The sequence below is a fragment of the Eschrichtius robustus genome, chromosome 2 (assembly GCF_028021215.1).
Source record: "Eschrichtius robustus isolate mEscRob2 chromosome 2, mEscRob2.pri, whole genome shotgun sequence".
In the NCBI taxonomy this organism is placed as follows: Eukaryota; Metazoa; Chordata; class Mammalia; order Artiodactyla; family Eschrichtiidae; genus Eschrichtius; species Eschrichtius robustus.
This window is the reverse complement of record NC_090825.1, coordinates 159,691,711-159,705,861: the sequence shown is the minus strand read 5'-3', so window position 1 is coordinate 159,705,861 and position 14,151 is coordinate 159,691,711. Positions and strand designations below refer to the sequence as shown.

Genomic DNA, 14,151 nt, shown 5'->3' with positions numbered 1-14,151 from the left:
AAGGTCTCCGTGGTTCTCTGTGTGCAGCTCTCACCTACCAGGTCCTCTGCTCTGCAAACTCTAACTACCTTGGCATCCCTGCACTCACAGCTGCCAGGTTCCACCCGTATTTCCTCTCCCTGTGCCACATCCTGGAAACTCTCCCCAGGCAGGAAGCCAGAGTAGTCGTTTTCTGTGTCTCTGAGGATAAGTCTCTTTCCTTGCTTGATCCCTATATCTTCAAAACCATTGCTTCATATATCTTATTTGTGGGATTTCTATTTTTGTTTGGGTTTTTGATATTGTTTTGGGCAGGAGAGTAAATCTAGTCATTACTACTCCCTCTTGCCTGGAAGTAGAAAACCATAATGTGACCTTTTAAATTTGGGGTAATAATTTTAGATTTATAGAACCATATTGTACCTATGTACCTATGTAAATCTAGTCATTGCTACCTCATCTTGCCTGGAAGTTGAAATCCATGATGTAGCCTTTTAAATTTTTTGGAATAATTTTAGTTGTATAGAAACATATTATGTACATATGTACATGACCATAGTACATTTGTCAAAAGTAAAAAATTAACCGTGATACAATACTCCAGCAGGTGGAATTCTAAGATCGCTCCCAAGATTACCACCCCTTGCTGTACACACTTTGTATAACTCCCTCCCCATGAGTGTAGGCAGAACCTGTGATTATGATGATATGATTGAATTACTCAACCTATGATTGAGTTACATTAAAAAGCTTATCCTTGGTGGGCCTGACTTAATTACGTGAGTCCTTAAAAAAGACTAGACCCTTCCTTGAAGCATGAGAGGGTGTGTGGAGGGGACCACATGGCAAGGAACTGTGAGTGGCCTCTGGACAGCAGTTAGAAAGAGAATGGGGGCCTCAGACCACAGGAACCACATGGACTTGAAAGAGGACCCAGAGCTCTAGAAACCCTCAGAGGACACATTGACTTTAGCATCATGAGACCCTGAGCAGAGAACCAAGTTCATCGTGTCTAGACTTCTGATCACAAAAACTGTAAGATAGTAAATTTGTGTTGTTTTAAACTGCTGATTTGGTGGAAATCTGTTATGCAACAATGGAAAATGAATATAATTACTATGAACTAAAAAGAACCAGGTCAAATTCATGAGTAACAATAACCCACTATTCATCTAGCAAGATTTCAATAAAGATTAATGTGAAAAAAAAAAAAAAAGACTAATGTGAAGACAAGCATGAAGCCATGGACCACTCCCGTCACCTCCAGTTTTCAAGATGATTTTCACACTCTCATATTGTGTCTCAGTTGGAGGTGGTTAGAATTCTGATCAAGAATGGATCTATTATATGAGAAAATATTTGCAAATCATATATCTGATGAGGATGTAGTATCCAAATATGTAAAGAACTCTTACAGCTCATCAACAAATAGACAAACAACCCAATTAAAAAATAGACAAGGGGCTTGAACAGACATTTCTTCAAACAAGATATAGAGCTGGTCAGCAAGTACATGAAAAGGTGCTCAACATCATTAGTCATTAGGGAAATGCAAGTCAAACCCATAATGAGATACAGCTTCACATCCATCAGGATCTGTTGGTGAGGATGGAGAGAAATTGGAACCCTCATACACTGCTGGTGGGGATGTCAAATGGTTCAGCCACTGTGGAAAATTTTGGTGGGTCTTCAAAATGTTAAATATGGAATTATCATATGACCCAACATTTCCACTCCTAGGTATATACCCAAAAGAATTGAAAACAGGTATTCAAACAATGCATGCACGTCCACTTATGTTCATAGCAGCACTATTCACAATAGCCAGAAGGTGGAAACAGCCCACATGTTCATCAAGGAATATACGGATAAACAAATTGTGGTATGTACATACAATGTAGTACTATTAAGCCATAAAAAAGAATGAAATACTGACACATGATACAAAGTGAATGAATCTCAAAAGCATTTTGCTAAGTGAAAGAAACCAGACACAAAAGGTCACATACTGTGTGATTCTATTTATATGAGATATCCAAAATAGGTTAATCCATAGAGACAGAAAGCAGATTCGTGGCTGGGAAGAGGGAGGAAAGGGAAGCTATTGCTTGATGGGTACAGGATTTCCTTTTGGAGTAATGGTAATGTGTTGGAACTAGACAGAGGGAACTACATAAAAGGGGTGGCTGCCCAACATTATGAATCCCCTAAAGGCCACTGAATTGATCACTTTGAAATGGTTAATTTTATGCTATGTGAGTTTGACCTTAATTTTTTAAAAAAGAATAATCTGTTATAGAAAATAACAAAGTTATATCTTAATCAGTGGTAAGTGACTTTGTAATTCTGCTATCCATTTCTTAATGTGAACTACAGACTTTATTCAGATCTTCTCACCAGTTTTTCTTCTAATGTCCTTTTCCTATTCCAGGATCCCACCCAGGAGACCACATTGTATTTAGTGGTCATGTCTCCTCCTCAGTCTTTCCTTGTGTTTTATGACTGACAATTTTAAGACATATTGGTCAGGTATTGTGTAGAATGTTGCTCAATTTGGGCTAGTCTGATGTTTCTCATGATTAGGCTGGGTTACTAGTGTTTGGGAAGAATACCACTCAGGTGGATTGACACTATCGTGACATCTTGTCAGTGGTCTATGGTGTCAACATGACCTATCACTGGTGACATTAACCTTGATCACTTGATTAAAGTGGTATCTGCTAGATTTCTCCATTATAAAGTTACTGTTTTCCTTTCCCTACTCTACATTTTGGAAGTAGTTCACTAAGTCCAGGCCATACTCAAGGAGAGGGGAATTTAGCTCCACCTTCTGGAGAGGGAAGTATCTACATATATTACTTGGAATTCTTCTGTAAGGAAGATTTGTCTCTTTTCCCTATTTATTTATTTATGTATGTATTTATTTATCTGATCATTTATATCAGTATGGATATTTAATTTATTCTTCGGATTATAATTCAATACTACATCATTTATTTTGTTGCTTAAGTTGCTCCAGCTTTGGCCATTCTGAATTCTTTTGCTTTGGTTTTGTTTCTTTGATGTACCGCCCCCCCTTTTTTAAAGCACTTCCTTACTTTCTGGCACTGCAAGATACTCTAGGCTTATCTTGTATTTTTCCTGCCCTGGCTCTAGAATCAGTCATTTCTCCAAGGAGTCATGGTTCTTTTTATTGGAAAATGGTATTTAGAAACCAAGATCTAGGTGCTGAATGTGCTTGTTGCTACTAGGGTGTCATTGGCTGTAGGTCTTGTCTGCAGGCAGCTAAGGTTATTATTCACTCTATATTCACATAACTGTAATTATTTCTGTATGCATCTGTCTGTGTACATAACATAAACATGAGCTCATAGTAATGTCTCTGACTAATCCAGCTTTCCCCTTTGCTTATTTATAAATTCTTTCTTGGACAGTGAGAAACCAGGCTCTCATTACCCATAGTTTATTTACTCACTTGTTCAACCCCAATATATATGTATAGTAATTTCAAAATTGCTACCCTGTACCCCTGTGTGAAACAACTATACCTACCAGAGTATAGCATTTATGGACAGTTCCTTTGGTCTTCAGCCTTACAGTTCTCAACTGAAACACTGTTTTGCAAAGTGACTTAAGTCAGTTACATGTTTTTCCCCACCACCTTCAGTGAGGTTATGTCACATAATTTTAATATAGTTATATTAATTTGTTTCAGCCTGCATTCCACCCTGGGATTTTCCAGCATCCTGGTTATTTTTTAAAATTTGTATCCATTAAAGTTTCCTCTTTGTGACGTATGGTCCAATAGTTTTTGACAAATGCTTGGAGTATATCCATCACCCCAGTACCATGCAGAACAGTTCCATCACCTCACAGCTCCTCCATGAGTCTCCTTGTGTTTCATTCCTTCTACTCCCTCAACCTGTGGCAACCACTGACCTAATTTCAGTCCCTATAGTTTTGTATGGCCTGGATTTTTTTTATAGCAACTCTTTTTATTAGACATGAAAATTGCTGGTAAGCAGAGGTTCTCTTACTTTGTGGTTGAAGTTAGTTGATACCAGGATTCAAGTCCAGTCCTGACACTTACATTGCCCTGAGTCTCAATTTTCTCATTTGTAAATGAGTATAAAAAAAATAGTCCTGGCCTCATGGGGGTTCTTGGGAGGACTCAATAAGATAACATTTGTTGGCGCAGTGCCTGGCACATAGTAAGTAATCAATAAACTTGATTGAAATACTTGAAATACTTTATATTTGCTATCCTCATCATCACCATGATCATCGTCACCATGGTGGGATATGAAAAAAGAATATTAAAGAGGCCAGGAAATGCTGCCGTCTTGAGTTGTTGGTGGCCATAAGAATGTACACATGGGCCCTTCCCTAAAGAAGGCAGAGAGGATGTGACTGTAGCAGGGCAGGATTGATCCTCCAAAAGTCTTCCTCTGGTGTTTGTGGTGCCTGTGTGTATTATCAGGGTTGATCCTGGAGTTAGTTAGGGCTTCCTGAGGAGACAGAATTATCTGTCTGTCATTCAAAAATTGCCCTAGGCAGGGAGATTTTAGGGCTTCATTTTGGCTTTTCTCCTCCCCAGGATTTTTATTTTTTTCCGCTGAGATGATATTACAACACGGAAAGAACTTTAAAGAAGTAAATCACTGTAATCCCTACACCCAAGTGGGTTTATGTTTTGGTAGTTGCTGCCATCCCACGCCTGCATTTTTACACATATGTAAACATTATTGATTGTATCATAAACATTTTTCCTTGTTGCTACATAGTCTTCATAATGATTTTTGATGAAGATATGACAGTTTCATGAAGGGGATTCACCATCCTTCACTAAAGTACTCCCACTGTTTTGCGGCACAACTTCATGAGTACCATTTTTTTGCTCCTGATGATTTATTTCCTTGGGATATACTCCCTAGAGTAGGAATTTTCTGTCAAAGGATAAGAACGTCTTTGTGGCTTTATCTGTAGCATTTTGCAGAAATAAAGCATTACATCCTTTTTTGTATATTAATCTATATTTCATCAAAATACAGCTGTTTAGGGATGTGGTCAAATATTTGGTGAAGAGTTTGAGACTAATGCTTCAACAGATCATTGATAAATTTATCATCTGACCATGTAATGCTTTTTTGGAAACCATGATTTTCTCTGATTAGTTTTCTCTCAGCTCTTGCCACCCCCAACTCCAAGTTCTCCTTCTCAGTACTTCTGGAGGGAACGCTCCCAAAGTCTCCGGTCATTTCTCAGAAACTCATTCTTTATTTACTTTAGGAGTCAGGACTTGTTTGCATATGTAAAACCAGGACCATATTGTTTGCAGATGCTAGGGGTGCTGCCAGATAATTGAATGTAAAAAGTTGAGGCTTTTGAATCATTTTTACAAACCAGGACACAAAAGAATATTTTCTTAGAATTAAAAAAAATAATAAAGGCATGGAAATAAAGATCGCGGGACTAGGTTTCTAATACAGACATTTCACTTTGTGTTCCTAGTAGGGACGTTTCAACTCCAGAGTTGGGGGGGGTGGGGGGTGGGGAAGATAGAGGACTAAGATAAAACTTTGCAGATTCACTATATAATCCAGAAAAACAAATGCATAAAAGGAGTTAGAATAAATAACGAAACAAAAACTCAATCAGTTATTTATGATCCCATCCACTAGCATTAACAATACGTTTTTCCCTTTCTTGAATAGTTTTCTGTTTAGTTTTTGTTTGAAGATAAGAGTAGCTTAAAAGTAATTGTGTTTCCTATCAGTATTTGATAAAGCCCCCTTCCCCTTAGGGGACCCGCCCAGATGTGATAGCACTTGTTGAAAGTGAATTGTTTTTTACCATTAAATGCTTTTGTTATTTTTTTTAAAAAAGGAAATTAGCGTAGCTTCTAGTCTTTCTAGAAATGATAAAAACAGATGAGAGCTTCTCATACAAATTGACTGGCTTAAACTAGAAGGCTGGATTCTTTTTCCAAGTGAATTTTGAAATCTGTAATAGTACCTGCAAGTACAATGGGGGAAAAGTGAGTTCTGAGGTCCTGCTCACACCTGCATCGCGGGCACCTACTGCAGCGTTCCAGTTCAGTAAGGACGGGCATGGCTGGGTGGCTCCAGACTCCAGTGCACATGGCCTGGGGTCGGGTGGGGGTGGGGGTGGTATCTGCTGCTGCTGTGCTCTCACCCACCTGGTAGGAGCCTGTGGCAGCTGCGGGGGGATCTCTGGAGGCTCTGGGCCAGCCCAGACTGCTCGCAGGGTGGCTCTGGGCCCGGTGGGCAGTTCTAGGGAAGAGTGCCCCAGGCTTAAGCAGCAGTGAGTGGCAGGTGTGGGTCTGGACAGGAGCTGAGAGCCCGGGCCAAGAGGCCTAGGCAGGTTCTGATTTCTGGGACAAGCCGAGGCCTTGCGGGGGTTTAAGAGGTGTGGGGAGGATAGAAAAGTTCTGTTGTGGTACTGCTTTCACAAATACCTCCACCACAGGGTTCAAAATCGTACATCCTCCAGTTCTCTAAAACCTTGGCCTTAACTCCATCTCTTGTCAGTATCAGCCTCTGTGGCCCATCTGGAAAGTGAGGGCAAGGCTGGCAGATTGGAGTGGAGGTGGAACTTGGAAGTACTTTGCAGGGGCCAGAGCCTCCCCTGGTTACGTTTTTTATTTCAGGCTCCTGGTCCTGGGCTGTTCAGCCCATTCTTATTTATTTATTTATTTTCTTACTTACTTCCTTCCTTCCTTATTTATTTATTCATGGCCGTGCCGCACGGCTTATGGGAATCCTAGTTCCCTGCTCAGCGACTGAACCCAGGCCCTCAGCGTGGAGTCCGTTATAACCACTGGATCTCCAGGGAATTCCCTGTTCAGCCCCTTCTTATGTGAAAATTCCAGGCTTGGTGATCAAGGGCTCAAGACTGAGAGTGCCCTTCTCACCTCCTCTAAAACAGTGACTTAAAAATTACATTTTTGTTTGTTTGCCGTGCTATTTTCCAGGTATTTGTATTTGCATTTTTACTATGTTTTTTATTGAGAAAAATTACATTTTTAGGTTTAAACCTTAAGTAACCCTTTTAGTGGTAGTATGCATTTTTAACTCAAGTTAACACATTTGGGATTTGCTTTGTTTTGCTTTTAGGAAGTTTTTTTGTTTTTCGTTTTTGTTTTGTTTTTTCCTAGAGAAAGGTTAATGCTTTGTATATTCTTGTCAGGACTCAAGTCTTGGCTAGTTTGGGGATTGTGGGCCAATTGCTTCACTCCCCTAAACCTAGATTTGGAATTGGGGATTAATTTCTTATTTTTTCCAAGTTTTTATCCCCTGTCTGTGAGGCAGGGACAATAATTCAGGCCTCAGAGGTTACCCGAGTGTCACATCAGGAGGTCATTATGCCAGGGCTGTACTGTGAGTTGTCATAATAGCAGAGCTGTGACTTTTGACTACATTTCTGTGGTAGTTCTTTTCCCTTCACCCAAATCTAGCACAGGGCTGGGCATGTGTAGAGATTCTTGTTAAATTGTACTGAACTAAATTTTCTAGGCCAAGGATCCCCACTGGTAAGAAGAAAGGAAAATGTCATCAGGGTGGATTAGCCCTGGGCCATTGGGTCTGAAGCCAGTGGGCTGGGAGGGGCTGCAGCCAAGGGGCCTCTGGGGCTCCTTGGGGTTGGATAGGGGTGGTCTCCGGAGCAGGGAAAGATGTTCAAGAGCAAGTTTTGTTTGGCCCTACCTGGCCTCCCTCTGCTCTGCCCTCCTATCTTCATGCCAGGGACTACTGGGTCCGTTTGTCATTCCTGGATTTGTATTTGAAAGTGTTGTTAACAAAGCAGAAGCCTTTCATCTTCTATTCAGGGACTCCCAAGTAATTGCTTAATGTTTATTTCTGTTTCTCCTCCCATTCTAAAACTGCCTGTAGAATTTAATGACCTTTTAAAAACTGTTCTTGAAAGCACCAACACCACCACTGTAGATCTTTCAAATATGTTGGTTTTTGCTGTTTTTCCACTTCTACCCCTCTCCGCTCCAAAACTCATCCTTATTTTTTCCCCCCTTTTCTTCCTGGTTCAGAAGATGGAGGGACCAGTCAAGCTCCGGACAGTTCGAGAAGCACCGACGGACTGTGTCTGTCCCCCAGGTAAGTGGATGTTCAATCGTTGCTGGCTCCTGACTTCCATGGGCCTGGTCTTCTCTCTCCTGTCTACCCGAAACTGCCAAGGCCATGGTCAAGAGAATCACCGTGGGTTTCAGGCTGTCTGTGGTACCTTGTGGACTGTCCTGGGGCCTTTCTTCCTACATCATCTTGCCTGGTATGTGTGTCATTAAAGATTCCGGCAAAATTAACTGACTTGGTTTGATGGGGATGGGTATTGGTGGAGGAGCTAAGCAACTCTTCGAGATGACTTAACAATAAAGGCTTAGATGCTAGGAAAGTGGCAGCCATCCCCTCTTAAAGATGGAGAAACAGACATGAACCATCCAAACAGTGTTAACATTGTGACCCTAGCTCTGTTTTGAACATGAGGGGTGGTGGGTAGAGGAATAATCTGGCAAATATAGTTTTTTTTGGTTTTCATTTCTTTGGTGGAGGTAGAGGAAAGGAGCAGGAAACATGGTCTGATTTGTTCAAATAATCATGTGTCTTGGGTTTTGATGGTGTAGACCAGGACGGCTGTGACTAGAATTGAGGATTTGTTGGTTCCTAATCCATGTGGCTCAAATCCTGATTCATATCGGTCTTCCAGTTGTCCTCATTGGAGCTTTGCACGTATTATGACTGAGAATTTAGGGGTGTAGTCTCAGCCCCAGTGTTTTCAGGGTTAGAATTATCCTCTCATAGAACAGTATGTAATACCAGTGAATGAGTGGAAAATTGTAACAATTCCCAGATGACCCACCATGCCGGACGAGGTGAGAGAACATGGGAGCTGAACCCAGGGGCCCTGTTCCTTGCTGTCATGCCTTCCATTAGCCAAGTTGTCTGGCATTTCCGAAACCACTTCACCTGGTCCAGAAACCAAGCTTACTGACGGTTAACATCTCCACATTGGGAGATGCCCTGAGATTTGTGCAAAGGTGGACCCATCTTTGGGCTCTGTAGGCTTTTTGATGTCATGGAGGAAATACAAAGCCCAGGACCTGGAGATAGTCTTGTGTCTGTCTTCCCTCGAGGTCTCTTGACCCACTCGGAGAGGTGTCAAGAAGGCCTCTGGAATGACCATGGAGGCCAAAAGCCTGGTCAGAACCCTCAGTTCCACTGAGAGGAGGGCAGGTGACCTGCCGTCCTCTCTGGGGGTGCCCAGCAGTCAGTGCTATGCTGTAGTTGTCCGAGGGGCTTGTGGCTGTGATCAGTGAAAATTCAGTCTCTGGGGACTCAGCGAGAGAGGATTTTACAGTCGAGCTTGAGCTAGCCTTTCATAGGAACTCTGAGGTTTTAATAGGAGGGAAAAGGACATGATAAGTAATGACATCATGAGCAGATCAGGAAGTCAGAAATTGCAATTCAATGGGGGAAAAAATTCAGTTCCACCAATGAATTTTTGGCTGATCTGCAAAATGTATAAAACAATTCTTCTTGCTCCTCCCCTGCTCTTTCTTTCTGAGTAATTGAATGGTTGTAAATTCATGTGAGTTATGTAGATGAGGGTTTTTAAAACTGGGAGTCACTGGGAATTCCCTGGCAGTCCAGTGGTTAGGACTCTACACTCTCACTGCCAAGGCCCCGGGTTCAATCCCTGGTTGGGGAACTAAGATCCCACACGCCGAGCGGCGTGGCCAAACAAACAAACAAACCTGGGAGTCACAACACATTTATGAAACATGAAATCAGTTATGTGGGTTGCAGCCAGCATTCTGAAATTTTGAACTAGCAGAGACTGGAATAAAAAATATTGGAGTGAAGATTTTGTGTCAGCTATTTATATTTGTAAATGGCAGTGTGAAACGGGTTCCTTGCTATGGGTTGCTGACTGAAAGTTTGAAAACCACCAATACAGATGATAGATGGAGAGGGAGGAGGTGGCAGTGAGGTTACACGGAGCTCCTGAATAAACCCAGACCAGGTCCAAATCCTGGTCAGCCACTTACTGTTTGTGTTAATAAATGATACCAATACTGGAGTGGGCTCTGTAGGCTTTTTGATGTCATGGAGGAAATACAAAGCCCAGGACCTGGAGATAGTCTTGTGTCTGTCTTCCCTCGAGATCTCTTGACCCACTAGGAGAGGTGTCAAGAAGGCCTCGGGGATGACCATGGAGGCCAGAAGCCTGATCAGAACCCTCAGTTCCACTGAGAGGAGGGCAGGTCACCTGCCCTCCTCTCTGGGGGTGCCCAGCGGTCAGTGCTGTGCTGTCGTTGTCTGAGGGGCTTGTGGCTGTGATCAGGCTGTCGTGGCAGGTATGGTCAGCGTGGCCCAGGGGGTGTAGCACCGCAGCCTCTGCCAGGCCCCAGTGCACACCCATATCCACATCTGCTCTTTCTCTCCTGTCACCTTGAGCTGGAGAACTCACTTGAGCACTTTAGACTAGAGCCCTTTATCAGTGCAAAACCCTATAGGCTGGCACATTCTCCTCTGCCATAAAAAGCACAGAGGGCTTTTTCTCCAACACCAGAAGCCTTAACTCATTCCCTTTCTCCCTGGCTCTGATCTGCCCTGCAGACTTTTGGAGTCTGGACACGCAGACCACCCTCATTTGAGATACCCCATCTCATCTGAGATACCCGCAGATCCCCCTAGCCCAGTTCCTTCCCACGGCCCAGAGGACAGTGTAACCTTTTGTCGGATCCTAGGATGCAGCAAGACAGATAAGCGAGGCCAGAGAAGGGGGCGGCTCTTCTGTGTGTGTTACCCATTGTGAAGTGGGTGATCGGGGAGCTCTGAGGCTGAAGGGAGGGGCAGGCTTCAGGCTGGAAGGTCAAGATTCTTCTCTTGCTGGAGTCAGTGGTGGGAGGACTGGCAGAGCTGTGCTCTGAACTAGCCCTGTGACCTCAAGCAAGTGAGAGGACCTTGAACGTTGAACTCCTTGTCTATAAAACGGTATAGTGAGTTGAATTGTGTCCCCCCCGAAAGATATGTCCCAGTCCTAACCCCTGGTATTTGTAAATGTGGCCTTATGTGGAAATAGGGTCTTTGCAGACATAATTAATTTAAGGATCTTGAGATGAGATCATCCAGGGTTTAGGGTAGGCCCTAAATCCAATGATGAGTGTCCTTGTAAGAGTCAGAGGTAAGAGATTTGAGACACAGAGACACCCAGAGGAGAAGACCATGGGAAGGCAGAGGCAGAGGCCAGAGTGATGCATCTACAAACCTAAGAACACCCCGGATTGCCGGCAGCCACAGAAGCTGGAGAGGGGCGTGGAAGGGATTCTCCTTAAGAGCTTTCAGAAGGAACCAGCCCTGCCAACACCTTGGCTTTGGACTTCTGGTCTCCAGAATTGTGAGACAATAGGTTTCTGTCATGTTAAGTCACCTAGTGTGTGATCATTTGTTGTGGCAGCCTTAGGAAACTAAAATAAATGGGACCATTAATCACCCTAATTATAAGGTTGCTGAGATAATCAAAATGTGGGGGACATAGGAACTTCCTACACCACCAGGTCTGAATCAGGTGTGTGGGGCTGCCACCTGGGAGCCCCCCTCATGCTGCTCTTCCTCATACACCTGCCTCAGAAGAGACTTCTCTTCCTTCAGCGGAGAACTCCGGGCTGTAGATTCATGTGGCTTACCCATGTCCCTGGGGATTCCAACGTCTTCTCTTCTTATGTTACTTATGTACTTAAATGTTTTAAAATGTGTTTAAAGTTTTAAAATGTTTATTTTTAAATAGGAAATAATAAATGATGAAAGATTCAAGTACTACAAAAGATTACATGTGAAAAATAATTCCCCTCCCCTCCTCTCCCCCGGTTCTCCTGCTCCTCTTTCCAGGGGCCCTTTACCCATTTGCTGATGTCCTTCTGAGCAGTCCTTTCCAATAGAACTTTCTGTGATGATGGAAATATTCTATCTCTCCGCTAATCCAGCAGCCACTACTAGCCATGTGGGGCTACCAAGCCCCTGAAACATGGCTAGTGCGACTGACAAACTGAATTTTAAATTTTTGTTTAATTTAGAATGGATAAACAGCAAGGTCCTAATGTGAAGCACAGGGAACTATATTCAGTATCATGTGATAAACCATAATGGAAAAGAATATTAAAAAAGAATGTATGCATGTGTATAACTGAGTCACTTTGCTCTACAGCAGAGATTGGCACAACTTAGTAAATCAACTCTACTTCAATAAAAAAAAATTTTATTTAATCTTAATTTAAATTGCCACATGTGTCTGGTGGCTATGGTGTTGGACAGTTTTTTGAGGTTTTTGAGGTCATTTAGATACATTTCATTGAGAAGCTCCCCTCCTGGTTTTACACAAATGGTGTCATATGTTGTTGTCCCTGTGTTGCTTTCTCAGTTTGCAGTTTCCCTCTGAGATGGTCTGAATCATTCCATGTATCAGAGAGCAGGTCTTACCTTGTTTTGGGTTAAAAGACAAAATCCTGTTGGGCTGTCCTGTGAGGTACCTGGCCAGTCCCCACCTCAAGGACGTTTGAATTGTTTCCCATCCTGTGTTCTTACAGACTGTCCTTCAGGGATCTGTTGGAGGGAAGGAGGACTGTTGTCTTGCCCCGTTCCCTGCCTTCCTCATGCTCTGTACTGAAGCCCATCATGAGCCAGGCACTGCTGCAGGGCTTTGGGTCACTGGGCTGAAAGGATAGGAGCCCTCAGTCTGTTTGGGGAGCCACCACCAGAGCAGCAATTCTGGAATGTTGCAGGGGGTGGCCCCGAAGTCTGCTCTGTGGGAGACTCGGGCATGACCCAGTCCCCACTGTGCTGTGAACATGTGAGCATCCCAAGGGACGGGTCGGGGCCAGCACCCTGGAGCCTGAGAGGTTTGGATTTGACTCTGCTGCTTAAACAGCTGCAGAGTGGACACATCCTGCACATCCTGGAGATATGGGCCATTCTGGTGTAAAAGCTCCTTATGTTAACTAACTCTTTTAATTACATTAATAAAATAAACAAAAAGGAAACTTACTAGCTTACACTACTGGAATAGAGAGGTCAGAGGTAGAGCCAGATTCAGGTATGTCTGGGCTCAGGGGTCTCTCTCCGCCTCTCAGCTCTTCCCTGAGTCATTTTCAGACACTGTCTCCTTGGGGTGGGAAAGTGGCCACCAACAGCCCCAGCAGTATATCAGACCTTCTCAGGAACCCCAGCAGATAGAGCACTCCCCTTTCTCAAAGGTGTCAGCATTGGGGAATGGGGAGTGTTATGGGCTGAATTGTATCCCCCCCCCAATTCATATGTTGACGTCTTAACCCCCACCCAGTACCTCAGAATGTGACTGTATTTGAGATAGGGTCTTTAAAGAGGTAAATAAGGTAAAGTGAGGCCATTAGGGTGGGCCCTCATCCACTATGACTGGTGTCCTTATAAGAAGAGGAGATTAGGACACAGACACACACAGAGGGAAGATGACATGAAGTCAGGGAGAAGACGGCCATCTACAAGCCAGGGAGAGAGGCCTCAGAAGAAACCAACCCTGCTGACATCTTGATCTCTGACTTATAACCTCCAGAATTGTGAGAAAATAGATTTCTGTTGTTTAAGCCACCCAAACTATGGTACTTAGTTTTGGCAGGCCAAGCAGACTAATACAGAGAGTTATTGTTGCTGGGTACAGAGTTTCTGTTTGGAAAGATGGAAAAGTTCTGGAAAATGGATAGTGGCGATGGTTATACAACATTGTGAAGGTACTAAATGCCATGAAATTGTGCACTTTTAAATGGTTAAAATGGTATTTAAATTTTGTCTGTATTTTACCGCGATTAAAGAAGAAATCCCAGCATTGACCCTGATTTGCCTGGCTTGGGGCAGATGCCTCTCCCTGTACTAATTGCTGTGCCTGGAGGATGGGACACATTGATTGGCCAGGTCTGGGTCATGTGACAGGTCTTGGACCTGGGGGGAGGCTGTTGTGGGGGAGGGTTGACACTACCAGAATCATGTAGGCTGAGAGTGGGGAAGGGTGGTTACCTCAAGAAAAAGTAGGGTGCTATTCCCAGAAAAAGAGAAAAGGGATGCAGCTGGGCAGACATAAATAATAGATGACCACTTCAGTCCGGCTCTGGGG

At 43.3% G+C, this 14,151-nt stretch overlaps 1 protein-coding gene across 1 annotated transcript in view; it reads left to right on the top strand.

Moving 5' to 3' along the window:
• The window catches only part of COL23A1 (collagen type XXIII alpha 1 chain), a 358,312-nt gene that overhangs the window by 14,197 nt on the left and 329,964 nt on the right, over positions 1 to 14,151 (top strand). Inside the window, exon 2 of the mRNA XM_068534663.1 lies at positions 8,042 to 8,108. Within this exon, the coding sequence (XP_068390764.1) occupies positions 8,042 to 8,108 (67 nt within the window). The remainder of the gene's footprint in view (positions 1 to 8,041; positions 8,109 to 14,151) is intronic.